Source organism: Phocoena sinus, chromosome 2 (genome assembly GCF_008692025.1).
Source record: "Phocoena sinus isolate mPhoSin1 chromosome 2, mPhoSin1.pri, whole genome shotgun sequence".
In the NCBI taxonomy this organism is placed as follows: Eukaryota; Metazoa; Chordata; class Mammalia; order Artiodactyla; family Phocoenidae; genus Phocoena; species Phocoena sinus.
The window spans coordinates 156,587,973-156,615,837 of NC_045764.1; the positions used below are offsets into that span (position 1 = coordinate 156,587,973).

The 27,865-nt window shown below is 39.7% G+C and overlaps 1 protein-coding gene across 5 annotated transcripts in view; it reads right to left on the minus strand.

Moving 5' to 3' along the window:
• SEL1L (SEL1L adaptor subunit of ERAD E3 ubiquitin ligase) overlaps positions 1–22,921 on the minus strand; it is a 56,995-nt gene extending 34,074 nt beyond the window's left edge. For 2 of the 5 annotated variants that reach the window (XM_032622521.1, XM_032622519.1), the window contains exons 1-4: positions 22,729–22,906; positions 17,522–17,559; positions 16,457–16,688; positions 120–287 (exon numbers count right to left, since the gene is read on the minus strand). In XM_032622521.1, coding sequence (XP_032478412.1) covers positions 120–287; positions 16,457–16,688; positions 17,522–17,559; positions 22,729–22,798 — 508 coding nt within the window. In that variant the 5' untranslated portion in view covers positions 22,799–22,906. Of the gene's footprint in view, positions 1–119; positions 288–16,456; positions 16,689–17,521; positions 17,560–22,728 lie in introns of all 5 variants that reach the window. The other 3 variants (XM_032622517.1, XM_032622518.1, XM_032622520.1) reach the window with 3 other exon arrangements.
• Between the last annotated feature and the right edge of the window lie 4,944 nt (positions 22,922–27,865).

Below are 27,865 nucleotides of genomic sequence, written 5' to 3' on the forward strand. Positions count from 1 at the left end.
GTCATCGACGTTGACCATTTCTCACAAAGGTGGAAAATGGACGGCTACGGAAAAGGCCTTTAAACTGTTGTCTGAGACACAAAACAATGTGGATGTGCTGCCTACTGAGCAATACTTACTTTCACAAAAGCCCCACTTTTCATCTGCCTTGTAGTCATAGGTTGTAGCACACCACAGTCTGCCATCTTCCCTCCCATCTGAGGTACACTCATCATATTCCTTATCCAGGAACAGAAAAGGGAAGTGACAGGGCTCCCCGTGTGCTGTGCCTTCAATGGCGGTCAAAGCTGGAAAGAAAAAAAAAAAATCTAAACATGAACAGCACCTCTGGTATTCATGGATTTAACACTGTCAATTTCAACTATGAGAATCCAAAGACACAGATACATGATTTGTAATGGGGAACATAAAAGACCCGGCACTGATTTTGTTCAGGGACGACGTGAAGGTGAGTCAACTTATTGAGCATGGCTAGCTGACTACCCAGCTCTATATCTAGGTTAGAATTTTGGGAGGTCTTGAGATAATAACCTTAGAATATCAAAAGTCTACTGAAAACAGCTGCCCAACCAGTGAGCAAAAAATAAGGCAAATGCAACTGAATCAATTCCACTGCTCAGCACAACTCTCCTTTTTTTCCTATCTGAATGCTGTAAGTCAATTTCTTCAATAATATAAAGTTACACAGGGAAAATGCTCCCCCAGGCAAAGTTAATCACTCACATACTCCTCTGTGATCCCCCAGCATTTTATTAGAGTACTGATCACACTCACTGAGCTTCTTTCTTTACAATACTCTAGCTCCCACTAGACTTTGAGCTTGTTAAGGGTAAAAACCATATCTCTGGGCTTCCCTAGTGGCGCAGTGGTTGAGAGTCCACCTGCCGATGCAGGGGACACGGGTTCGTGCCCCGGTCCGGGAAGATCCCACATGCCGTGGAGCAGCTAGGCCCGTGAGCCATGGCCGCTGAGCCTGCATGTCTGGAGCCTGTACTCCGCAACGGGAGAGGCCATAACAGTGAGAGGCCCACATACCGCAAAAAAAAACAAAAAACAAAAAAAAAAACCAAAAACCCATATCTCTAATTTGTTCTGTAAGTTCTTTCCAAGTATCTCCTAGGTGCTGGGAATTATGCCAGGTGCTGGAAATGAGGTGGAGCAGAGGTCTCTGCTACATGGAACTTACTGCCTAGCAAGGAAGAGAGACATTAAACACAAGTATGATTGATGTTATGGAAAGGAAAGCTCCCCGTCAGGAACTGCAGTTTACACTGAACCTCATGGATGTCTAGGAAGAGGTAGTGGATGAAATGCTTTGGGGTGGGGTAGGGGGACAAGCATTGTAGACAAAGGGAAAAGTATGTGTTAAGAATCAAATGAAAGACAGCATGGCATATTAGAGAAAATAAAGTTCATTATCTCACAACATGTAGTGTGAGTGTCAAAGTGGACAAGAGAAGAAGCTAAAAGAAGCACAAAGAAGCCAGACTAGGGAGGTCCTGACAAGTCTTACTAACTCAATTTGGATTTTATCCTGAGAACAATGGAAACTCAAGAGTTTAAAGTAGGAGTGACATGCGCATACTTATACTTTACTTAGAGAGGGGGACAATGGAATGCCAGGCTGGATGCAAGGTGACCGGTTTAAAGGTTGTGACAGTGGTCTAATCGAGAGGTAATGGTAGCCTGAAGAGGACAATGAAATGAAAAAAGTGGATGTACTCAAGTGATGCTAAGGAAGTAGACATGGTACTACTTACTGACTAGATGTGCAGATGAGAGGAGAGAGGAATCAAGGAAGGCTCCCAGGTATTAGGCTTCAGGAAGTGAGTAGGTGGTTGTCCTTACTAAGATAGAGAACACTAAAGGAGGAGCAGGTTACTGGGTAGGGATGAAATGGATCAGGAGAGAGACAAGTTAAGCTTTGCTCCTGCTACACTCAAGGTAGCTAACAAAAAATAAAACAAGTGAAATGTCTTAGACATCTTTCAGCTGTAGCCAAAAAGAAAGTTCTCCAGTTTACAGATATATTTGAAGGCAAGAGTATGCATAAGAATGCCAATTAAGAGGGATATGAGAATACCAAAGGGCCAGGCCTGAGCCTAGGCTCCAACCATACGGTAAGTATGAGTACATATATGCCAACGTTCATTTTGCTTTTACATGGAGAATTTAATTAGGCAGCAGAGCTTAGTAAGTAACAGTATAGGTTCTGGAGTCAGAACACCTGACTCAAACCCTACTGATTATTAGCTGTGAACTTTGAGTAAGTTATTTAATCTCTCTCCTTACCCATAAAATTATTTGGAGATAACCTCCTTATCTACAAATAGGGATAACAGTCCTCGCTGCATACAGTTACTCACAAAGATGAACTGAAATAATACATGTAAGGGACTCATCATGGTGCCTGCCACGTAAGGCGGTAAGAGTCTAGGAGATGGCAATTGCTATTTTATTCCTGGCACTTCCGCTCTGAAAGGCTAGAAAATGTATGCTCTTTCTTTCCTGTGTAAAGAAGAATACATTCTAAGACTAATTTGAAAATTATTTTCAGTAAGTTATGAAAGGCAAACAAATTCAAAATGGTTTACCACCAGATAAATGTCATTCACCATCCTGGTAATCACTGACCAGAGGCAAATAACTTTTTCACCTTTGATTTGTCCACTTTTTAAGAAATGATCTTTAATGCAACATATAAACAAAGCATCCTTTATCAACAACCTCAGAGGCATCATTTTGACTACAGAATCTGAAAAAGGCGCTCCCATGCACTGCTACTAGATTCAAATTTGCTTTGGAAAGATAATATCGGTACAACTGCAGTTTGTAAACTTGAATTTCAACTTAAATAACATACAGTGGTTTAAAGTATATTTGATTTTTCCCTATGATAACAGAAATTTCTGTTTTAAAAGCAAATAAGAATTCTCATAAGAATTCTAATTTGCCAGAACTTATATTTTCTAAGTGGTTCAAATACAGGAAAGCATTCGTTTTCATGTGATGGAACAATACAGCAGAAAAGAAACTGGAGAGAACCCAAAGGTTTTTAGCAACAAAAGGTTTTAACCTACTACTGAGTCAGCACTAACTTAAGCAGGAAGAACTCTTAGGGTACACCTGCTTTATCAATTTAGTAAAACCGAAATATCTTGGTCAAAATAATGTGTTTATTATTAAGTTAGTAGAAAGAAAATTTGTATCTCTCAGCTATCTTCTCCAAGCAAAATCACCACAGGGAAACTGCTGTTACCTTTTAAACTTATTTTAAAGTCTTCCAAAAGGTACTGACTGGGACTTGCTGGTTTCAAGTCAATAATCTCAAGTTGATATTCCTCACAATAGCGTTGATTTCAGTTAATTTTCTTCCATGGAGAAATTCTCTAAGAATTTCGAAGCTATTATTTTAAAAACAGCCATGAAAACAGTACCAGTTTTAAAAACAATGGTAATCACTGCTCTGGCATAAGGAGGCTGACTGAATATGCAATTTGAGTTAATGATAGCCAGTAATCAAATGTGACACTTAAAATGAAAGGGAAAAAAATGTGTTAAGTCAACTCTGCACCTTCATGTAAACATGACATAGTATCACAATCTATTTAGACCTTGAGAGTAAGATATTTAACTTAATGGTATTTGAGAACTTATAATAATGAACAGAATGCTGCTCTATATTTAAACTAGCAGAAATTTGCTCTTGCAAAGTCAATTAGAATCATTTAGGAAAGCTAGAAAGGTTTTTAACAACCCCCCCCCCCCCCCCCCCGCCCCGCCCCAAACCCTACCCAAACCTGTAATCCTTCAGCGCTGGCCAGAATATAGGTAAATGGGAACTTCCATACCGTTGGCAGGAGTGTAAAGGGGCATTCAATAATATCTGTTAGAATTGAAAAGCTCCATACACCTTTCAATCCCATTTTTTCACTTCTGGGATGTTTACTTAATAGAAGTGCTCCCATGAAGATACAAAGAGGTATGTCCAAGAGAGCATTTGTGCATCATCATAATTTCAAAAGCATAAAGCCAAAAAGAACTCAAAGGTTTATGATAAGTAGGTTGGTTAAATCAACTACAGTGCAGGAGTTACAGAGAAACCTGGGCATCAACACAGATGGAATCAAAGGTCACTAGAGAATGGTGTAGACAGAGCAGAAGATAAAGGCTGAGTCTTGGGGGCAACCTTACGTTTCAACATCAGGCAGGTTCCGAGGAACCACAGCCAAGTGAAGAAAGCATCTTCAGAGAAAGGAAAAAAATACATGAGGGGTCGGTAAGGTAAGGACCAAGAACTGACCGGGTATTCAGCAATTAGAAAGCGCCTGGAGGAGAGTGGCTTTAGTGGTCTGGAGGGGACCAGGGCCTCGTCACACTCCGATTAGAGAATGGAAAGAGAGGAAGCAAAATCAGTGAACAGAGACAACTCTTCCAAAGAATAATGCTATGAAGGGGAGTGGAGGAGTAAGGTGGTTGTCGGAGGGGCACTGGGGGCCAAGTCTTGGTTTTTCTAATATTATAGCATGTTTGAACGTTGGTGGAAAGAATTCAAGAGTGTGGGCAAAGACTGTCGTTTGCCATTCAGTAAACAAAGAATGTTGTCTGCCATAGAGCCACCAGCCACTGCAGCTGCATCCCCAACAGTGCACCCTGAGGGGAATTCAGGATGGAGAAAAACAGGATACTGGCTCTATATAGTTAAGATGCATATCTAAGGAATAATTTCAATGAGCCCAGACTCTTGCATCTTCCCAAACACAGAAAAGCACTAAAATCATTAACTTGAGATGTCTGATTTTTGTGATTAGCAGTAATATTTTGATGTCTGACTACATGCATTTTTTTCTTCCCATCAAAAAACTATATATCCTGGCTCCTCCCTTACCTCTTAGGAGCAGGTCCTCAGAGCTATCTGAGAGGCTGTCTCCCACCATACAGTCCTCAGTAAGGTCCCCGAATAAAACTTAATTTGCAACTTTTAGGTTGTACGTTTTTCTTCAGTTGCAAAGAGAAAACAATGTAAATGTGGCTAGAATGTTGCTATTGGTACTGAATTAAATGTCCTGGAATACAAATACTCATCTTTTCCTCATTTTTAATTGTAAGATCAAAACAAAACAAAAACATCAACCTCTTGATCCATACAGATAAAGCCAAGGGATTTAGCTCTCAAATTCCTCATTTTAAGAGCATTTACACTCTGTTAAAGACTGATATTATAAGTTTAGATGGGTATTCTGTTAATAAGACGACTATTTAATCATGCTGCTTGTTTGAAGCAATTTTGTACTTCCAAATATACAGCAGTAAGTAGCATTTTAGTCAAATATATTTAGAGTCAAAAATATACTTATAATCGGGCTTCCCTGGTGGCGCAGTGGTTGAGATTCTGCGTGCCGATGCAGGGGACACGGGTTCGTGCCCCTGTCTGGGAAGATCCCACATGCCGCGGAGCGGCTAGGCCCGTGAGCCATGGCCGCTGAGCCTGCGCGTCTGGAGCCTGTGCTCCGCAACAGGAGAGGCCACAACAGTGAGAGGCCCGCATACCACACACACAAAAAAAAAATATATATATATATATATGCACACTTATAGTCAAAAATTATATTTATAGTCAAATGTATTTATAGTCAAAAATTGAAACACATTTAACGTTAAAAAGGTACCAACCTCAAGATAACTGTCATATAGTGTTCAGCAATTTTAGTAAACACAAAGATAAAAACTCAATCAACCAACCAATTAACATCAAACTTCCTAAAGTACTACAGACGGAACACAAATAACAGATGATTTGAAGCAAACCATACTTGAGATAAAGCAAATGGTATAGGCCAAATAAAGAGGTATTTACTGTTGACTGAGAAATATGGTATAGTAATCTTCTAGGGAAAATAACAATTTTATGTTATTTGCTACAAGAAGACTGTTTTCACCCAAGGTTGAGAATTGCTAACTAGAGTTGAGAAATTACATTAATGAAGGACAGACAGACATGCAGACTATACTAAGGAAGGCACTGCTTTAAGGATTAAGATGTATTTTTCAGAAAATTAATGAAATGTAGTCACCTAGAGAATGAACAAAAACATTAAGATCAGAGTTCATATAAGCTCAGTTCTCTCTGTGAAAATAATCATTCAAAAGAAGAAAGCACTGGCCCACGTGCCCAGAAGAAAGTGACAAAAGCTTCACGACACTTAGGTGACAGGCAGTCAGAAACCAGAGTGAAACTTGCTCAGGAAAACTGCTGCTTAAGAACAGTGAGTTTGGGGACTTTCTGGTGGTCCAGTGAGTAAGACCCCACACTCCCAATGCAGGGGGCCAGGGTTCGATGCCTAATCCCACATGCATGCCGCAACTAAAGATCCTGTGTGCTACAACTAAGACCCGATGCAGCCAAAATAAATAAATAAATATTAAAACAAAACAAAACAGTGAGTTTCACTAAATAATGGCTGTAAAGGCATTTTGAGTTCAAAAGCCCTGGTGGGGTGCTTTTCCACAAGGATGGTCTCCCAAAGGCGTTTCTTTCCACAAATAATTTCTTGTACAACCAAACAAAAGAAACAACGATAAAAGAAAACTCTACATTATAGACCTGTTGTAGGTTATGGCCTATGTTTCCTTAACCATTTATCTTCTGTTTAGTCAGAGTACTAAGGTTTGTTTATTCCTTTCCACCCCCACCCCTTGCATGTGACAATGAAGCAAAAATGCTATCCTATTACTCAACCAACTTTCTTACTTCAGAATCCAATTTTAAGCATGCTTAGTTAAGTTTAAGCTCAGTGCCATTCAAAACAGACCAAGATGCTGGTTATTTGATTTTTTTTTTTAAGACTATTAGGGTAGTGTGTTTATTGTAGAAAAGACAATCCAAGCAATGGGAAAGTATACAAAATTAAAGAAAAATCACTGTCATCTTTAGTTACCACTGAAAATTATCTTTCTCCAAAGGTAATGACTGTTCCTAGAAAAGAGGTTCATTTTTCTTTTCAAGTGCAAATGTGAGGAAACAAATGGCTTTCTTTCCCATAAGGGACCTGTAATGGTTAACTCTGTGTATAAACTTAGCTGGGCCACAGCATCCAGATGTTTGGTCAAACACAACGTTGGGTTTCTGTGATGGTGTTTTTTGGATGAGATTAACATTTAAATCATGGACTTTGAGTAAAGCACATTACCCTCCACAATGTGGGTGGGCCTCAATCAATCAGTTAAAGGCCTAACAGAACAAGAGCAAGAAGGAATTCTGCCAGCAGAGGGCCTTCAGTTCTATTGATATTTCTCTGGAGCACCCTGAGCAATAGAGGATCAATGGGGCGAGAGCTGGTTCCTTATACGGGGTGAGGGTAGGGGTGTGTCCAGGGGCTGGGCCGGAGCGGTGGCTTAGGTGGTCTGCCCACCCCTTTATGGTGGCGTGTGCAGGAGGCATGAGCAGTGCCCTGCTTTTGCTCCCGACCCCCTGCTTTTGCTCCAGGCTCTTCAAAAGTGGCAGTTGGGTTTTTTGGTCTCTATTATCTTTTGTCCATAATTTTGCCCCACTGTCACACACAGGCAGTTATTTTTAGTCCCATACAGTTTCTATATATTTGTTGCTCGAGGAGAGATGTGTCCAGGGGCAAGCACTGCAGCACTGCAGCAAAGGGTCCCGGGTCCCAGGCTTCCCTCAACACTAAGTGAATTATTTACAATGTGACATTTTCACTTATCACTAACATTCCTTCAGGTGGAGCCAGTGTAGATTGGCTAACAATTCGTAACCCCTTCCTCACCTCTGTAGGGCTGGGGATGGTCAAGTGATAGTTTTGGCAGCTCTACTAGTGACTTCTGAGGGAGGCTGCCGCTCCTCTGATGCAGGCACCACTTCTTCCTGAGGACCTAGGACCTGGAGAAGCAGCTACCACCAGGTGTGACCGGCTGGGACAAACATGACGATGAAGTCAATTTACTAAGGAGACTGAACAGGAGAGAGAGCAGGAGCTGGAACCCTTGATGGCACAAGCCCTGAACCACCTTATCTATGGAGTTCTGGTTATGTGAGCCAAATAAACCTCTGCTCCTGCCACTGTTTGATGGATTTTCTGTTATTTGCCAACAAAACATGTTCCTTTTAAAATGACTATTGAGTATTCTGTAACAGGGGAATACCACAGTGTAATCATTCCCCTCTTGGTGGCCTTTCATTCATTCCTTTTCAACAAATGTTTACTGAGGTGACATGCAGAAAACAGTTAACACAACAGACATGACTGCTATCCTTTGAAAGGTTGGCCCTTGGCTGGCATCTGGGAACTTAGACTCTGGGAGGGTTCCTGCCACCCTAACCCTAGTGACTCACTGTACCTAAACTGCTTGTACAAACCATGTGGTTTATGCTCAACATCTGCTTTCCTTCTGGGAGTCTGCAATTTTGGTAGATTCCAGGCGGACAGTGATTACATGACTAGTCTCCACTAAAAACTCAGGCACTGGGTCACTAATGAGCTTCCCTGGAAGACATTTCACATGTGTTGTCACTTGTGCTAGGGGAATTAAGTGCATCCTGTGTGACTCCACTGGGAGAGGACCCTTGGGAAACTTGCACCTTGTTTCCTTTGGACCTCATCCCATGCTGATTTTGCTTTGTATCCTTTCACTACAATAAATCATAGCTGTGAGTACAACTGTATCCTGAGTCTTCCCAGCAAATCACTGAACCCAGGGGTGGTCTAGGGGGTCTCCCAATATCAACTGGCATCAGAAGTGGGGTTCCCTAAACCAACCCTGACTCACTAATAGATGGTGAAATTTTGGGAAAACAAGAATAAGGGGCCCGGTGTGATGTATCTTTGGTGCCCAGCTGATTATGGGGTTATCCATGGTATGCAGCAGTAGCTGATCTGCTGTATGTTATGAGAGGTAAAAGTTACCTGTGGAATCTGAAAATGATAGATCCAACTCCTGGACAGTAGGCCTGCTGCATCCCACACTGCTTCTGGCCATGCTGGCTAAAGTGATGCCTTTGGGTTTTGCTCTCTCCTCCATGGGAGGAAAAAGGGGCCCCAAATGCCCAAAGGTGAAAAGGCCAAAAATGTTAAAAGTCTGCATTGTGCTCTTCTCCAAGTGGGCTGGGGGTGGGGTTTAAATCAGGTCCCAGGGCTGTAGCAACATTTTAGAAAAAACAAAACAAAACAACAACAGAAAAAGGGAGGGAGGTCACACCACAGCAGTTTTTTCAGCCTAGCTGCTGCTGCAGTACCTCCTCCACTCCCCTTCCTCCCCTGCATTCCAGCCTGGATCTTCCCTGGCAGCTTCAATGCTAACACTGCAAACACTGAACATATTGCTAGGAGTTTAAGTAAATTTGCAATGAGGAAAAAAGAAAAAAGGAAAATTTTTTAGTGACTTTATGTTTTGTGGTTATGACATCTGGATGTATGGTAAAAATGGATATAAAATGTTAAATGCTTGTAACTGCATACATGCCAGAGGAATCATCCTGATCAAGGGAAGCTGCAAAAAAAGAAATGTGTTAGTGGGACACAACTTCCTTGCTTTTTGCCGCCAGTGGGCGGGTTGGAATTTAAACTCTCTGAGTATTGGAAACAGAACAAGTCTCTGTAACTGATGAGTTTTGCTATGGAAGATATGAATTTTTGCTTGTTGGAGCCTCTGGAAAAAGGGAGACAATAAGAAAGAAAGGTGACCTACAGATGGAGATCTACTTTTAGAGTTCTAAAAAGCAGGTTTTAGTTGGCTAATGAGAGCTTGTGAAAGTGGAGGTCTGTCCCTTAGAGACCAATGTGCATACTTGTGAAGGGGTCGATTTGGACTTGAAGAATGACACAACCAGACGGTCACAGGAAAGCCTTATCTGCCACTTGGCCTTTCTGGCCTGTAGCATCTAGTCTTTGCTGCTGAAGAAAAGCCTCTGACTTTTTTTAAACTCCTGAATTCACAGATCCTAACTGCCTGTATCTGATTCTAAGCTGAGGCCTGATATTGTCTGGTATAAGCTTCCAACCTAAGTGGGAGCTGTGCTGAACTGAAAACAGGCATAGGCTCATAAAGAAAACTCATACTCTGTGACCTCTGCACATTAGGCCACCTCGCTGTGGGGGTCTACCCTATGAGGACATCACAGCTGCTCAGCTGCACCGTCTGGGTCCCATACAAATCCCAGCAGGAAAGGACTTGTTCTTTGATGGGACCATCTGAAATCAAGCTGCTGACTGCCTGTATAGTGCTGACACAGAGCCTGGCCACATTCTTAACTTGTGGCTATAGCTGAAAGCTGCAATTTGGGAGAGGGTACATCACAGCAACTGTGACCTCTGATCACTCCTGACAGGCTGAGCCGACTCCAACCCCCTCTAGAGCATGTCTAACTGAGGTCAACTCCCTGTGCCTGCGTCTCCTGAAGAGCTGCCATTCGCAACGATGGACTACACCTCTGACTCTGCTTCCCTCACGTCTCTCCTGCTGCACACGCCTGAGTGCAAGGTGATTAGTCATGCAGCCATCCTCAGAAAGGGGCTGATCTTTTCTAGGCTGTTCACCAGATAAAGTCACCAGAGTGAAAGCGGTGGGAGGTTATGTAAAACTATTTTGAAATTTTTTGAAAATTCAGGAATTTTGTCCTGACCGATTCGTGAAAATGACGTTTTTCCGGTTCGGCTGTATAAAGGGGATTTTCTATGAAGATGTTTTGCACCTCTTTTACAGAACCCCTCCAGATGAAAGGTCTGGATGAGAGTAGGGGATGACTGTAAAAACATAAAATAATGAATGTTGAGGGGAAAACACTGATTTTAGAACAACCAAGGGAAATAAACCAAAACCCCTGCAGCTGGAAAGGCACAAGAGAGGGGAGAGGGCATTATGATCTTTGTTCTTCGAAATTACTTCTGGAAGCTTCCTCCTTTTCCTGAAGGAAAACTCTCTGTGCACCCCTCCAAGCTGTTGAGAGCGCTCTGAGTTCAGACAGCTGAGCTATGATCATACCCGGCAGCGCTGACTGAGGCGGCAGGATCTGACCCAACCCCTGCACTTTCCATGCAGAAAACCTCCCGATGCTGACCACACTCACGAGGTGGATGAACTGTTGTCACAGGCAACAAAACTGTTTGGAACTGATTGGCAGTCCCCCTGAAACCAAGCACTGAACTAAATTTTTTGGATTGGACTGGGATCCCTAGGATAAGATACCCACAGTGGGCAGTCACATCACACTGCCTAATTTATGTCTTGCTCGCGGTGCCCAACGATTGTAAACTTTCCGTTTCTAGGGATTCTCTGGGAATCCCCCAAAATTGCTTTTGGGATTGTACTTCTGTATGTGTACCCTATCACGACACTGCCTCAGCCCTGGAAGGCTTTCAACTCAGCTTCAACTTACTGGCCAGACTTGTACTGGGCCTGAACTGATGCTCAGAGCCAGGTAAAAAAAGTTAAAACAGAAACTTAAGGAGGAAGCTACCTGTCTAAGATAGACCTTTATGATTAATGGGATTTCTTATTTGGCTAAGACACGTGAAGAGCACAACTGAAATCAATACTGCAAGTTGGTCTCACTCTGCTGTCTGGGTCATATTGATAATAATTTTGCTGTGAAGACAACCTGGCCAATGACCAAAGGGGTATACCACGTAGAGTAGAGTGAAAATAGCAGGCCTAAACTTCTATCCTTGAAAAGGCCTGCTTACAAGGCTGGCCCTTGGCTTGTGTCTGGGAACTTAAGATTTTGGAAGGGTTCCCACTACCCTAACTGTTATGAGTGACTCACCTCAACTGTACAAAAAATATGATTTATGCTGAACACGTGCTTTCCTTCTGGGAGTCTGCAATTTTGGTATGTGCTAGGCACAGAGAACCTATGTGACTAGCTCTCTATAAAAACTCCGGTACCAGGTCTCTAAGGAGTTTCCCTGGTAGACATTTCACACGTGTTGTCACAACTTTTTGCTGGGTAAATTAAACACATACCGTGTGACTCTTCTGGGAGAAGACCCTTGCAAGTTTGCATGTGGCGTCCCCCAGACTCACCCCATGCACCATTCCCTTTGCTGATTTTGCTTTGTACTCTTTTTCTGTAATAAATCATAGCTGTAAATACGACTATATGCTGAGTCCTGTGAGTCTTTCCAGAGAATCATCGAGCCCGGGGGTGTGGTCTTGGGTACTGGGAATAAGTGTGAAATGTTCCAACGAACAGCAGAAAGCAAGTGTGACTGGAGTCCTGTGAGTGACAGATGAGGTCAGAGAGGAGAGGCTTGATCACATAAAGCCTTGTTTGGATTTTATTCTGAACGTGACAGGACGCCATTGGTGGCTTGTGAACAGGAAGTAGGATCAGTCTGCCTGCTATTAGATAACTGGCATCAGGGGAAAGGGTGAAAACAGGGACACTAGATAAGAAGTCCATACATACAAGAGATTCATAACTACCCTTGGGTGGTTCAGGAACTACTTTAGAAAAGAGAAACCTAAGTTTATCTTTAAGGATGAGCAGAAAGGCGATATATGGATTTGGGCAAGGGGGTGAGGAAGGTTTCCTAAGCAGTGGGGTGAACTTGTATATGCCTCTGAAGAAGGGTGATGGGTTTAGCATCGCTGGAAAAGGGCAAATGGGGGGAAGCTTTGGGAGATGAAGTCACAGAAGATGGCGGCCACATGCACCCAGAGGCTTTGTGAATCTTGCTAAGGAGCAAGCACTTCATCTCATAGGCAAATGGAAGATAATGGGGGTTGTAAATAGGGGAATTATAGGATCAAATTTGGGTTTTAGGAAGATCAATATGCAGAGACATGGGTAAGAGGCTGACAAAGGAAGCAAGTCTGTCATATAACCCAGGTCTAATGTAGCTGGGAGTACACAAAAAGTCATGCATATGCAACTTATATGTATGTACATAAGCCTTTTCATGTATTAATTATACATTAAAAACAAGTTTGAATGAAAAAAAAAGCAATTATTGAAAAACTAAAACAAGTGAATCTGAATGTTTATAACGTTGTTGGTATGACCACACAGAACATTACTGAAATGATTTTAAAACACATCATATTATTGATACAAATCACTAGTAAAATAAATACTAAGAACAAAAAGAACCACAAAGAAACCTTAAACTGCATTCGGTGGTTAGTGGTAAGGTTGCCATTGTTATTTTGAAATGATATATACTTTATTTGTTTGATTAAAGTAACATAACATTAATGTTGTTAGGTACCATGATTTTCAGCATCAGGGCAAGGAGACCCAAACATAAAAGAAAGAAGCAAAAATCCTGATGGGTGGAAAGGACTAACAGCAGACTTGAAATCCACTCTCTCTTTTTACTGCCCAAGAGGCAGAGAGACAGAGAGGTGACATGATCAAACCATCTGAGACACATGCTAACAAGAGGCCTTCTGGCAAATGCACTCAAGGTATTTACCACCAGGAGAGTCCTTACTTGTGCACTGCTTTACCAGGTTGGACCTGGTTTGTCCAGGCTGCTCACTGTACATAAACCTAGGATGTAAGTATTTATCAGGCGTGACTTCCTAGAAAATACCACACAAGCCATGCAGTTATCAGGGAATAAACTGGAGATGTTTCATAACCGAAATAGCTCCCTTTTGTGGAAGTGACACTCCATATCAATCACTCAAAGGCCTCATATATTAAAAACATATGTTAAAATAAGCCAGAGCGCATCTTAACTGAGGTAAGACAGGACCTGGGAGCAGCTCTGGCAGCCACAGATCTGTGACTTGTGTCTTGTGATAATTATATCTTTGAAAATATTAGTCAAGTTTGATACTGGGTAGGATCTCTGATTCTTGTGAGTTTGTCACTCTGACCCTCTGTGTTATCTCACTTGTAATATTTAATTTGAACTAGAATAATCAATATCAATGTTATATTTCCTAACCTTACCCACCAAAAAGGCCTATTAGTAATGACAATTCAGTTGCAATGCATATCCTTGGTGTCTAGATTACAGTATCTAAAATAAATACAATTTCCCACTAAAAGGAATATGGATTCCCTGGAGAAATGGCTGAGATTCATTTTGGGGTAAGGAAAAGTATAATATGAATTTGGGACATCTTGTCCTGCCTAAAAAGGAAGAAGTTTAAAAGTTACCTACGATTAGTCAAAAGGACAAAGGAATGAACTTAAAGGGACTCTCAAGAGCCAAAAATGCAATAATGTGAGCAATAAAAAAGCATGATTGCAAAAGAGTAAAGCCTAGCTGTATAAAACCCATGGATTTGTAATGATGCTCAAAAGCAAAGCAAAACAAACAGAAAACATATTCACTGGTCTCTTTTGGAGGTCGCTAGGGCACCAAATCATTATCTGAAAATATTTCAAGGGAAAGAATCAAGCATTTATCTTGCTGTGTGGATTATATTTCTGGGTAACCAAATAGTTGATGAGGGAAAGTTCTTTAGAAAAGAACTCCGGATAACAAATGCAGGAGGAATGATAAGTTAACATGTCATTATTTTGAAACTCCTAATGAAATAATGCATCCAGACAACAAACGAAATGGTTCCCAAAAGCTCTGGGTGAAAGGTCAATGAGGAACTTTTGAATGGCTGGGTCAGGCTGACGCCACCCGACCTTGCTGACCAATCACTAGGAGTGGGACAATCAGATACTATGTAACTCCCAGGTAATGCAATGGGAAGCATACAACACTAACTATAAATATTAACGATTAAAAAATAGAACTAAATCTACCCAGGCCTTCAGAGCCAACTTCCAGTTCATAGACTAGACAGCAGATAGTGGAACAAGTTCAATTACATTACTAGCATATGACCAGCTAGATCTAGAATAAGGGAAATCCTATGGCACAAAGGATATTCTTTCTTTAACAAATAAAATGACACTTAAAAACAAGGAAGGGAAAATTGTTACAGATTAAGAAAAACCTAACATCTTAGTGTGGACACCGACTGACAGAAACCAATTCCAAAAAGACATTTGAAACAAGTGGGAAAACTAAACGGAAACTGGGTACTGGGTGATAAAGGAATAATAGCTAATTTTGTGGGTGTTAGAATACTATTGTATCTTTCATTTTGTTGAAAAAAATTCTTACTTTTAGAGATATGTACACAGGTAAAACAATGGAATTTGCTTAATAATCTAGGGAAAAAAAGAGTAAATGGATATGGAGTGGCAAAGATGAAACAAGAACAAGAGTGTTGATGGCTGTTGAAGCTGGGTGACGGTGCGTACATGCGGGTCATTACACCCTCTACTTTTGTACTTGTTTGGAAGTCTCCCTAACAAAAAAGGAAGGAATGAAAATAAATATTTGGCAAAAATTAAAAATGGTAATATACACTTGGCTGAGGTACAGGAAAAGGAACAGACTTACTTTTCTGCAGAACAGTTTAGCAATATGACTCAAATGTCTTTTCAAATTTTATACTTTACTTTTAAGGTTTACTTTTAAGAACTAACTCTAAGGAAATTTTCATAGATGTGTACAAAGGTATACTTAAAATGGTCTCCCAGCAAAAAAAAATATTGTTTGGTATATTTACATGTAAAATTTTTATAGCCATTAACCATTAAATTGTAAAAGAATATTAAATAATATGGGAAAATGTTCAAGACAAACTGTTAAGTGCAAAACGCAGGCTGTAAAATAGTATACACATTTTGAACCAGTTTAGTCTTCTTGAAACCATACATCTAGAAAAAAGCCTGAAAGAGTATTCTCCACTATGTTGACAGCTGTTATTTCTACTTGATGGGATTAAGGTACTTTTAATCAAAGAAAAAAATGGTTTCTCTTTTTTTTTGTATAAAATATTTGTAATAAAAATTATATTTTTAAAAGGTAAAACCTGGATCAATTCTCGAGATTGGCTAATAACAGAATAAGCAGATATGGCGGCGATCTTTGAAATAATAAACTAAATGACAGATGGGTGGTGGGACAGGGCAGAGTGGATACATTAATAACTAATTTTTAATAGAATAGGTATTTAGCACACTCTACTGTGAGAAAGATCAAGCTGTAAGTTTAAAAATTAGAGTGTCAAGAAAGCAAAAGTTAGAAGAGGATTAAAGTTTTTATGTAACTTTAGGATAAACAACTAAATCAAATTACCTAGGATGACTGAAAAGATTATTGTAGTAAAAATCCTAACACAGTTCTGAAAATAACCAAAGCAGCAAGTTAGACACTTCCTGTCTGAGTTTCTATTTTGTGTACCACTCTGACAGACTGTTACATACTGGAGTCCAAAAAGAAATGTTTGAATACTAATATAATACAAATGCAATTGTGACTATCAAATTCAGCTTCTGTAACTTATCCTGTAAAATTATACGCTATACATTATATGTGGTGAATATCAGTAAAATAGGACTACTGCACCTTCTATACTAGCTTTAAAATTTCAGTTGCCTCCTTCCTAAATAAGGCAAAAGTAAACAAAATGTCCAGACTACCTGGTTTCCGTACTTTCATTGGCTCTTCATAGTCCTTGTTTTCTGGATTTGCAGATTCTAGAAAGCTGATTTCTTCTGTGACAGTTTCCCCTTCTTGGCTTCTGAGGCCATCTTCCTCTTCTTGAATAGGTGATTCCAATTCTGATTCTTCTGAATCAAGGAATATCTGACCAGCGACTACTCTGCCTGCTGGGCTATGGTCCTCTACCGACTCATCTGACGGCAAAGAAGTCTGACAATATAAAGTATTTTTAGTTTCCACTACTAACAAGACTCCCTCCAACCTAATTTGACCATTTCTTTCACTAATCCAGATACACCTCCTTCAGTTCCTTGAATGTGTCATACTCATTCGCCTCTATACACTTTGGCATGTGTCCATCACATGCCTTCATCACCTGCCTAAAACTGACTCTTCGGATTTCAACTTAGATGTTACCTCCCCTCAAGAAGCTTTCCTTAAATTCCCCAAGTCTAGGTTAGGGTCTCCCCCTACTTGCTCCCAATATATCTTATACTTCCCCATATGACAGCCCTGTACTATAACTTCCTGTTTCTTACCTACATTCCTTCCAATCTAGAGATCGGGGATCATAACTGATTGGTCTCTTTAAAGATGTAATAATCAGCCTTATTCATTCAATCAACCAAGTAAGTGCATTAACAGATTTTTTTAATTGATAAGTGTAAACAAATGGCAGAGGTTAAATCTTCAAATTAAAAAACTAAAACAGAAAGAATAAAATCAATCTCTCATTAGGCAGTAAAAAATGTAACTGCCTTCAGGCTCTTCAACACACATACACACACACACACACACAGCACATTTAAGTTGGAATTAAATCTAGTAACCAACACTCTTAGAAATATTATTCTCTCTCCTATAGGTCAGTGATTTTTCCTCCCAGAAGAACTAATATTGGCACTAGCTATCTTTCTTTTCCTTTTTAAAAAAATATAGTTCTGTTGCTCAAAAGATGCAGATTTCACATCTTTTTGAAGATACATCATTCATGCTTTTAAATTGGGCATCAAATACTGGTCAATGTAAATTTGAGTACACACCTTGGAATCTAAGGTTTCATCCTGGTTGCCTTCTTCATCTGTAAAGAAATTTTAAGACAGTTTAGTCATCTTTCTTGTTTGGAAATTGCAGGTATGTTAAATGAAAGCATCTGATAATACAACAAATAATAAGACACTGGATAAATAAATCTATAATTATCTAAAAATTGGTTGTATTCAACAACTGTTCAGAAAAGATTAAGTGAAAGGAAAAAAGGGCATTGGGGGTGGTATTTTTTTTCTCTTTATTCAGGAAAGACATTAGCTTCATCTGGTACACAGGTAGGAAGACCAAGACCACCACCACCAAAACCAGACATTTCTTCAGATGACATCCAGTTCTTCTGTTATAGTTAGTCCACTACTGAGAATGAGTTGCTAAATTTAAAAAATAGAGCCCTGATTTTGCGGTTCGGGATTCCACCCATTCTTCTCCTCAGCTCAGAATCTGGAGTTACTCTAGCTTGTTTTAGTGATAACTAGCATTTTATTGTTCACTAAGATGGACATTAAGAATTATTATTATCTGACAGCAGAGTGGCCAAAGATAGTCAGAATTTGTGTTCGACTTTACTGAAGACATAACCAGATATGCATTAAAAAGTAGCATCACACTATCATGTATTTACTCACATGAGATCTATTTATTAAGAAATCAATAGCTTATATCAAATAAATAATAAATACAGCCACTATTTACATCTTTCTTCCAAATTCATATTGGCTGTTTTGGTTTAGTCCAATTACATTAAGTTTCCTTCTATTATTCTTTCTGTATTTCTCTGCTACTTCTATTCTGGCTGCTTGCTATTCTTTTTCCTGCTCTTATATAAACACATTCAACAACCCAATGGCCATTCACAAATATTTGATCTTTGTATTCCCAGCCAGTTAAAAAAACAACTGTCAGATGATCTCTAAGTTTCCTTCTTACTATTAAAATTACCTGATTTTATCCAGGTGTAAGCTTCGGTATTGCCAGCTCCGTAAATTATGTGAGAAATTAACCAGTAGACAAAATGCTATAAGACCATGTGATTTTTTTACTAGAAAATTTGGTGTTATGGTTGCCGTTTATCTTTACTTCATATGGTTAGATCCTAAATATGATTGGTAACTTGTAACTCTCCAAAGTACAACAAAAACATGTTTTGGAGTTTGTGTTACCAAAGTACTGAGCCAACTTTAAGAAGTATAATCAACTCATTATGTACCAAATACCCAACTCTATTTCACAGTATTTGTTTCTTTTGAATATTTGAGAAAAATCAGTCTACTGGTGAGGTTGTGCCATATATAAAGTGCTGTAAATTCAAAGAAAACTTAAATTATAGCTATTTTCACACTCACTACTTTTAGATTACCTTCCAAATATTTTATTTCTGGTGGGTGGGGAGGAGAAGGGTATAGCATGTATTAGTCCCACAGTGCCCATAACATTTAGGTAGTGATGTCAATTAATGAACAATCATCCTTCATGCTCAGTTCTTCACAAGTATTACCCAAAGCCCAAGTTCTAACATACGGTTCAAAGTCCATTCTCAGCAGATCTTTGGATAAAGGAAAAAAAATTCACCTCTAATAACAAAGTTGTATGTGTGAATGTATTTAATTAGTCATAAACATTAGCTAGTTAATAAATCAAGAGCAGACATTAAATGTGAAATGTATAGGGTATATCCCCAAATACTGAAACTTTAGATTAGTTGGAACTCAAATCAGTAATCACTCAACTGAGTACCTTGTCACAATAGTTCACATATGTAGCTAATAAGTAAATAATATAGATGCCTATAAATAAATTTTAAGACATGTACATTTGAGACACTACAAGCTGTTAGGCATTAGAGTAGCAAAATGTGTTTCTGAACTCCCAGAGACATGGGAACTTGTGACATTGGGGTTACTCTGTATGAATGGCATCATGCTTCTCTTTCTTTTCTCTCCACGAACTAGGAATATATACTCAGGTTACTGGTAAATAAGAGCTTTCCTTCTCATTTACTAAACTGGGAAAGCCTACTCCAGATGGTAATCTTAAAGCAAAGGTATTTTCTCTTTGAAACTAATATGTCCATTCACATAACACTTTAAAGAAGTTTCTTATAACCTAGAGACTTATGACAGGCAGTCAGGTAAGGATTAAAAATACTGAAGTTACACATAAATAAAAAGAATATAGTAATGTTTTTATCAGAACACATACATCAAGCAACAAGAAGAATGCAAAAGGATTCAATGAAGAGCTATGGATTTCTCTCAAGAGTATCATATCCAAAATACCACGGTTTACATTACCTTGGTAATCATACCCCTTCCTTTGAAAAAGACCAATATTCATTTTTATTATATCAGCTAACAAAACGGCAAAATACCAGGGATACTCTTTCAGGGAAAAGTGGTCATTACAAATTCATTTTCCAACTTGTTATGTAAATTAAACAGACTGATATATCTTCAAACACAGAAAGTCTTACAAGTTTAGTGAAAAGAGACCAGATATCCTGTCTTTGGCTTTGCCATTGAATCTGTGCAGATCCTAGGATACTGCTGATTCCCAATTACTCCAAATCCAAGGCCTGGAGAGCTAGGCTCAAAACCTGGCTTCGTTACATGTTAACATTGCACACACGGTTCGATATAGCAAGTCTGCTCAGCCTCCTCTTCCTCAAGTGTCAAAAGGGAATAATATCATCTGCCTTGTTGACTCTCAACAAAGTTTTAAGGAACAAAAGAACAGTGAAATAAAACATATTCTGCAATCTGAAATCTACTCTTTAAATACATGGTGTTAATATAACTGTTACCTGAGATACCTAGCAATGGACCTAACTTACTAGACTCTGTAATATTATTTGGCATAAAGAAAAAAAGTAAACCATTTTAACCAGTAAGACACTTCCCGTCAAAAACAAGAAAACATGTGAGAAAAGTTAAAGCATTTTTCATTATTATCTTGAGAAAATGAGAGAAGTATCTTTTAAATCTCCTCCTTTAAATTTATCTATTCACAAGGAAAAGAAAACATTTCTAATAAAAGTATTATACTTTTACATGCCTTTAAGACAAGATATTAGATAACAGCTAGTAACAATGATAGGATCAAGATTCCCTTTGTTGGCTGATCAAATTCTACCTGGCAATAAATGCAACTTGCTCTGGGTAACCACCAACACTCAAACATTATGTCAACACAAAATTATGACCCAAAACTTGATTTTTAAATAGGAGTAAATCTTTAAAATAAAAATGAGGCTGATATCCTGTATAAATAAGCAATTTAATGAATAAAAAGTCAACTGAAAATCCATGTACTCAACTTATAAAACTTTATCTCACAAGTGTTTTATGATATTTGCACTTCACGTGAGAACAGTAGTGCCTTTATTACTGATCAGCATGCACATCTATATAGTTTTAGTTCTGGCTGAGTAAGATTTTCGCCTCTCCCAGAGAAAGGTTTTGGCAGTTTAACTATGATGGAAATCAGAACAGATGTTTTGTGAACATAGTCCTTTGAGTACATCAACACAACCCAAAGATTTAACACTTCAGTATTAACAGTCTTCTATTATAATATATGGAGAATCCCAACTGTTGACTAAAAAACTTCTTCAAGCATCATCTCCACTGACATGATGCTTTAGATATGTGCAATCTAGTCAAAGGAAGATGCAGGAAAATGTTTACATGCTTTAATTTTCTTTAAGTTCTGCAAATTGAATTCAGAGGGATATGCACCATATTCTTTAATTAGTAGTTCTTACACTTTAGGGTGAAGAATCACTTGTGCAGCTTTTTAAACTACAGATACCCCAACCTGTTCCAGACCTAAAACTGCGTTTTTAACAAACCCTTAAGAGGAATTCTGATGCAGGTGGTTCATGGTCCATCAGGTACTCTACAGTACTGATTTCATACTTCCTTTGATCAAATAACTGCTAGCAGTGGCTTCAGGAGTTACACAGAGTTTTAAAGATTTGGTCAGGAACACAAATCAACACTAGAAGGCGGGGGGCGGACCTCAGAGCATGATGTTGGCAGTAAAGTAACTGGCATATGCTTGTTGCTTTTGAAACGGTATCTTAAACCACACTATGGATAGAATTTTAGGTTTAGACCTCTTATTTTAGAAGCAGAATGACGTTACAGCATTGACTTACAACTAGGACGGATAATTTGAGGATTCAGATAACCATCTGGGAAATTTTCTGTTGGGGAAAAAAAAAAAGAGTTGACATTTATACCCTGCCTTGTTCCAAAAAAATTTAAAGCCACAGAACTGCTGTTTTGTTAACTGAAACCGATTAAAATTCAAAAGCTTTATTGTACTGATTGTTTTTTTAACCAATACTCAGAAACACTAAATGCTTCTTTACCAACAGTCTCAAAATAGACGTTTTCAGATGTAGGTAGATTAAACTATTAAAAAAGAGAAATGATAATTTTCAGAGCCAGGGTATAAATCAGCTAACTGGAAAATCAAATCAAAAGCATATGAATTTCTCTATCTATGTAAAAAGTTAAATCTAGATGCTAACATTTATAAGAACAAGGATTTTTTTCCAAAAATCATAAAATTACTGTCAGCAAACATGGGGCGGCTCAGAAACACTCTGACACAGTAAAAAAACATTTTCTTAAGAATATTTCTTTAAAAGGGGTACGGAGTAGGCACATTTACATCAAAAGTCTTCATTTTTTAAACAAAGAGACAGGGCAATCTCAGGTACTAAGCAAACCCACCAAACCACTGTCAACATCCTGGTTTTGATGGACCTGGCTCTGCCCAGACAACCCCAGGTGTACCAATTACTTAACTTACAAATCCCAAAGCCAAAGTTTCAAAACCGATGCAGCACATAATCTACATGAGAGTCGTGGAAGCTCTGGAAGTGCTCCTGTGTCACTGTGGGTCTAAGCCAGCTGTCAGGATTCATTCCCATGGAGTCACTGCTCATTCGGGAGGAGTCGTGTAAAGTTTGTGAAGTGAGGAGAGGTGTGAGCAGGGGGACCGCCCCTTCTTTTCCTCCCCTCTCAAGCTCCCCTAAACACCCGCTCTGACCCACGCCAACCGAAGCCCAAGAAATGACAGCGAGTGACAGGCTACCGCGAGGTGTGAGCTGGAGCCCCCACGGCCCTGCCCCGGGATGGAGGCCGGGGGGGCGGTGGCTCCTGGCCTCCAGTCCGAGGGGGCGGATACTGACCCGAGGACGCGGAGGCCGAGTCCAGCAGCACCGCACAGAGCAGGAACGTCAGCCCAACCCAGACCCGCATCCTGCTCTCAGAGCCGCTACCACCCGCTGGAGCTGTCGCTTTCTCCTCTGCCACCACCAACTCAGCCGCCGCCACCGCCGCCGCCTCGCTGCTGCTCTTCCTGCTCTGGTTTCCTTCCTCCGCCCCTTCCCAGGCCTCCCTGCCCTAGCATTTAGCCAATCCACGCCCGCCGTCGTACGCTCCTCGCCCAATCGCCGCGGCCTTCCCGCCCACCTTATTGCCCCGCCCCTAGGGTCAAGAATTGGCCAATCATTACGCGAGATTCTCACACCGGCTTTCCCGGTTGGACCACGGCCTCACCGACATGGCCCCAGCTAATTGGTAGCTCCTGGGTTTAATCATCCCGGAATCAGAGCATGAATCCAGGGTTGGACGAAAAGTCACCAAGGACTACAATTCCCACAATGGACTTCAAGGGCCTCTCTCTGTGTGTGCTCTTGGGAAACGTAGTCCATCGTGGGGCAATATTTAAAAGTGCAGGTGGTTGTAGAAGTTAAGAGAACTTAGCTAACACCTGGGCTAGACACCAACGCCAGGCCGTGAACTCACACTTTTTTTTTTTTTTTTGAGCCAAATAAATATCAAGAAACACACATTATAAGGTTAAGAGTTTGTAATATGTTAAGCTCTTCCTCTCTGTTTTATTTAGAAAATTTGAATTGGACGTAGTGGTATCAGCACTGAGGAAAAATACAACAGCTAGACTGAATTCGAGGTACTTTTTTTTTAATGTAAATGAAACAGTATCATATATACGGAAACCAGGATGGAACTCACTACTGGTCCCCCTTTCCCCTACAAAACAAGAGGAAATAAACCCCACCCAGTACAGACTATGTCAGTGCTAGTATTCATTTTTACGACATCCACCAGATAATAATAATCTGGAAAAAGGGGTAAACAGTCTTTGCAAAACCCTTTCAAATATTTGTCCTCATCCCTCTCCTTTTGTAAGTTACATTGTTTTCTTCTTCATTGACTACCTAGGTCTTACATTGACTAGGTTCAAGAGTCTAGGTTGGTGTATTTGGAGATAAAGGTGACAGATTGCATTGCAGAAGTGGAAATAGTCTTGTGTATTAAGTACTAACTCCAGGCATGCTCAACTCGGTAGCAGAGCAGTGGCTTAGTCTTCCTACCCTTTCATCAGATTGTCATTCTGCTTTCCCTAGTATTCACCCACAGTCAGCTCTTAGGTCTACAACCTAGACATTCTGAGTTCGGGATTTTGGCAAAGTCCATACTGGCCACATATCTTCATACCATCTGTGTTCCATCTTCTTTGCGGAAGAGTCCTCTTTTCCAGGAAGAGGATAAAAAACTATTGTCAACATTCACATTGGAGAGGATGAAGGAAAAATATTGTCCCATGAAAAAGAGTTCTCTTTTCTACTACTGCCACACTCATCTCTATTTTTGTCATTAACAATGCTTCCTCAGAGTTCCTCTCATTTTAAATCATAGAGTAAAATCTAGTATACTATGTGACCATTTTTCTCTTTCTCACTGAAAACTTCCTTACTGACCCTCATTTTCCCTTACCTTCTTGATGCACCTGAGTTCTAGCCATACTCACCAACACCATTCTCTCTTCACTGTAACCTAAACTGCATACTATGGCCAGATGAATTTTCCTTAAACACTGCTTTCATCTTCTTTTTCAAAAAATTTTAATGGCTGCCTTAAAACTGACAGTTCTACTTTCTTGTGGGAAGTGTTGGGGAAGAAACTTCTGCCCTCCATAAGAGAAACAGTGATTATCTGACTGATAAGATTGAGGAAAGTTCACTGTTTGGTTGAGACCCAACTTCATTTTTCATCTTTTTCTTTACTGAGTGCTTCTTATATTCAAAGCCCTGTGCTAGGTGCTGCAATGACAAATTTTCAGCTTCTCTTTTACTACTTTCCCAGTTTGCACATTCACACTCTCTTGCCTTCTCATGGGCTCCCCTACCCTCTCCCCACTGCCCTTGCTTCTTCTTCTTCTTAGCCACAACCCTGGCATCTTCCCAACTTCACTTCCATTTCATCTTGGCTGAGTCCTCTCTGTCCAGGCCAGTCCTCATTAATCCTCATTTCTCTAAGTGTCTACAGAACAGTCACAAACTTGCCTTTTAAGTGGATGGTAGCTTGCTGAGGCCAAAGACAACTATGCAATTCAATGTATAGGAATATAGCATTGGACTTGTCACCTACTAGCACTAGATAATTATTTGTTGATTAATGAATACACCTTACCAGTAAAGTGTTTTTAAACTATTTTCAAAGCACATGCTGTCTACCATAGTTTAATCTTAAAAAGATCTACCATACTTTTATCTTAGAGGAAATATTAAGGAGCACTTGCATCCCTATTATACAGAAAATTTACTTCACTCCTCTTACCTCATCTGAAAAATGGGTATGTTAATAATACCCTCTTCACCAGGACACGAGGTCTGTTGTGAAGTTCGAGATATACAGGGAGGAAAAAGTGCTTTCTTCATTATAGAATCGTCTACAAACATTCTTTCTTTTTTTTTCCCCCACATTTCAATTGACAAGTTTTATTTTATTGTTGACAAAAAATCAGTATTTCCCAAATTGGTCCTGTTATAAACATTACAGGAATGCTTGTTAAAATACAGACTCCCAGCCCTCTTTTTCTGATATGGTGGGTCTGGGGCCTAGGTTTAATCATATCCCCATGTAATTCTTTTTTATTTTTTTAACATCTTTACTAAAGTATAATTGCTTTACATTTTTGTGTTAGTTTCTGCTGTATAACAAAGTGAATCAGCTATATGTATACATATATCCCCATGTCCCTTCCCTCTTGCGTCTCCCTCCCACCCTCCCTATCCCACCCCTCTAGGTGGTCATAAAGCACCGAGCTGATCTCCCTGTGCTATGCGGCTGCTTCCCACTAGCTATCTATTTTACATTTGGTAGTGTACATGTCAATGCCACTCTCTCACTTCGTCCCAGCTTGCCCTTCCCCCTCCCGGTGTCCTCAAGTCCATTCTCTACATCTGCATCTTTATTCCTGTCCTGCCCCTAGGTTCTTCAGAACCACTTTTTTTTTAGATTCCATATATGTGTGTTAGCATATGGTATTTGTTTTTCTCTTTCTGACTTACTTCACTCTGAACGACAGACTACAAACATTATTTCTTATTGATTCTTTGTTTGAAGCAAAGGAGCAAAGCAAATTAAAAATTAATTTTTATTAAGACTAATAAAGTTAGCTTTATTCCCTTAATTTGAAAAAGATTTAGAGCTGCTAAAGCTATTGTCTTTAGCCAGCAATGAGTAATTGACATGTTCCGAGACCTTGACTCCCTGGGGGAAATTCCAAGTCTCCAGAGCAGATCTAGAATATGGTGTGGGAAAGCCAGGTTTATTTTGTCAGCCTGCTACATTGCATTTTGATTAATTAGTGAAAAGGTTGTGAATTCTCCATGGCCTTATCTGGTCTGAGCATACACTCCTCAAGGCTTCCTGCCAACATTCCCAGTTAAAGTTGTGTACTCATTCAATTTGTACAAAATGTTAGTATTATTTAATTCATAGACTTTTTTTACTGTTTGCTCAGCTGTCTGTACTCTGTTCTACTTGTTCATATCAGTGTTCTAGGTCATTGTCACAGATTTCCGAGTTGCAGAAAACCTGTTTGCTCTGCATTACAACACAGCATAGGACCCAATAGAGGTAGATAATAAGTGCCTTTTTATGCAGTTGACATTGATGTGACCTTATTCCATTGAAATGAATCAAACAATCAGCAAATATTGAGAACCTCCTGAAAGTGTTGAGCACGTGAATCCAGCTTGTTCTTCATTTAAGGATGGTGAGATAACCCTCAGAGCCTTTTCCCAAGAATGGAGTGATTGTCACCAACTCTAGCTGAGTATCCTTGCCTGTGCTATTCTTAGAGATCTATCTGAGTTGGCAATGTGTGAAGGCTGCCAGCACTTGCATGAACATATCTGCCAGGGCAGGATAAGGGCGAGACGGGGAGCAGGATATTTTCCCCTCGGGGCTTGGAGAAGAATGTACAGTACTTTCTTTGAGGTAGATGAGGTGAATTAAAGTCGTTATTTTTATGTTTCTTTTTCATGGATAAATGAAAATATAAAACCTTGCACCATATTGTGAGATAGAACCTGGCATCTCTTTGTGTACATTCCGCGCTCCTTGAGTAAACAGACAATGTTTTTATATCTTATTGTATACCTAGAATTCCAGGATTGTATATGGCAGGTAGATAATTTAGTAATCAAAATAAACAAGCTTTGAATATTCCAGTCACTTCCTATGATTATAATTAAGTCTTGTAAAAGTCAGGATGTAGATCCCAGATTACGGAGAAGTGTATTTGATATACTACCTAAGTTTGCGGTAATAGAATGGATGGGGTCGTGTGTATGAGTGTAAGGCTCTATTTACCAAGTGTCATCCTGAAGTGACATTTACTTTGGAGATGTGTATTCTTTCTGAGCAGTGTTGACTCACACCTGATAAAGGAAAAGCCAGGATACCTTTATACCCTGAATAAATAGACAGGCATCTTTTGACCTGACTTTTTCATAGATTTAACTACCAGTTCTGGAGAAAGACTGGATTAAAACTAAATTTCAATAAGAATTTGATTAAGTGAATCTTAGAAAATGGAGATAAATTGCTGGGAGCTCCCATTAGATTCAGAATACTTAACTCCTGTGTAGATGGCAGTGTGTTTCATTTGTGAATGTTGGATTAGGGACATTATATTCACAGGATAATCCTTCCTTTCTTCCTTCATTGATTCAACACATATTTTTGGGGCACAGTCAATGTCTTCCAGCCAAAGACCACCAGGAATACACCAGTAGTTGAACACATTAGGTTTAGTACTTATGGCAATGAGGAAGAACACACACACTCTAGGGTGTTTCAGGAAGGGGGCTTTAAATGGAACCTGTTATAGGACTTGGGCTTTGGTTGTGTTATTTGTGGGAGGATCCAGGAAAGCCAGTTTTGCTCTGGATTGGATGCTATTAGAAATACCCCTGATTTCTATGATTTCGTAGAAATCAATCAATAAAC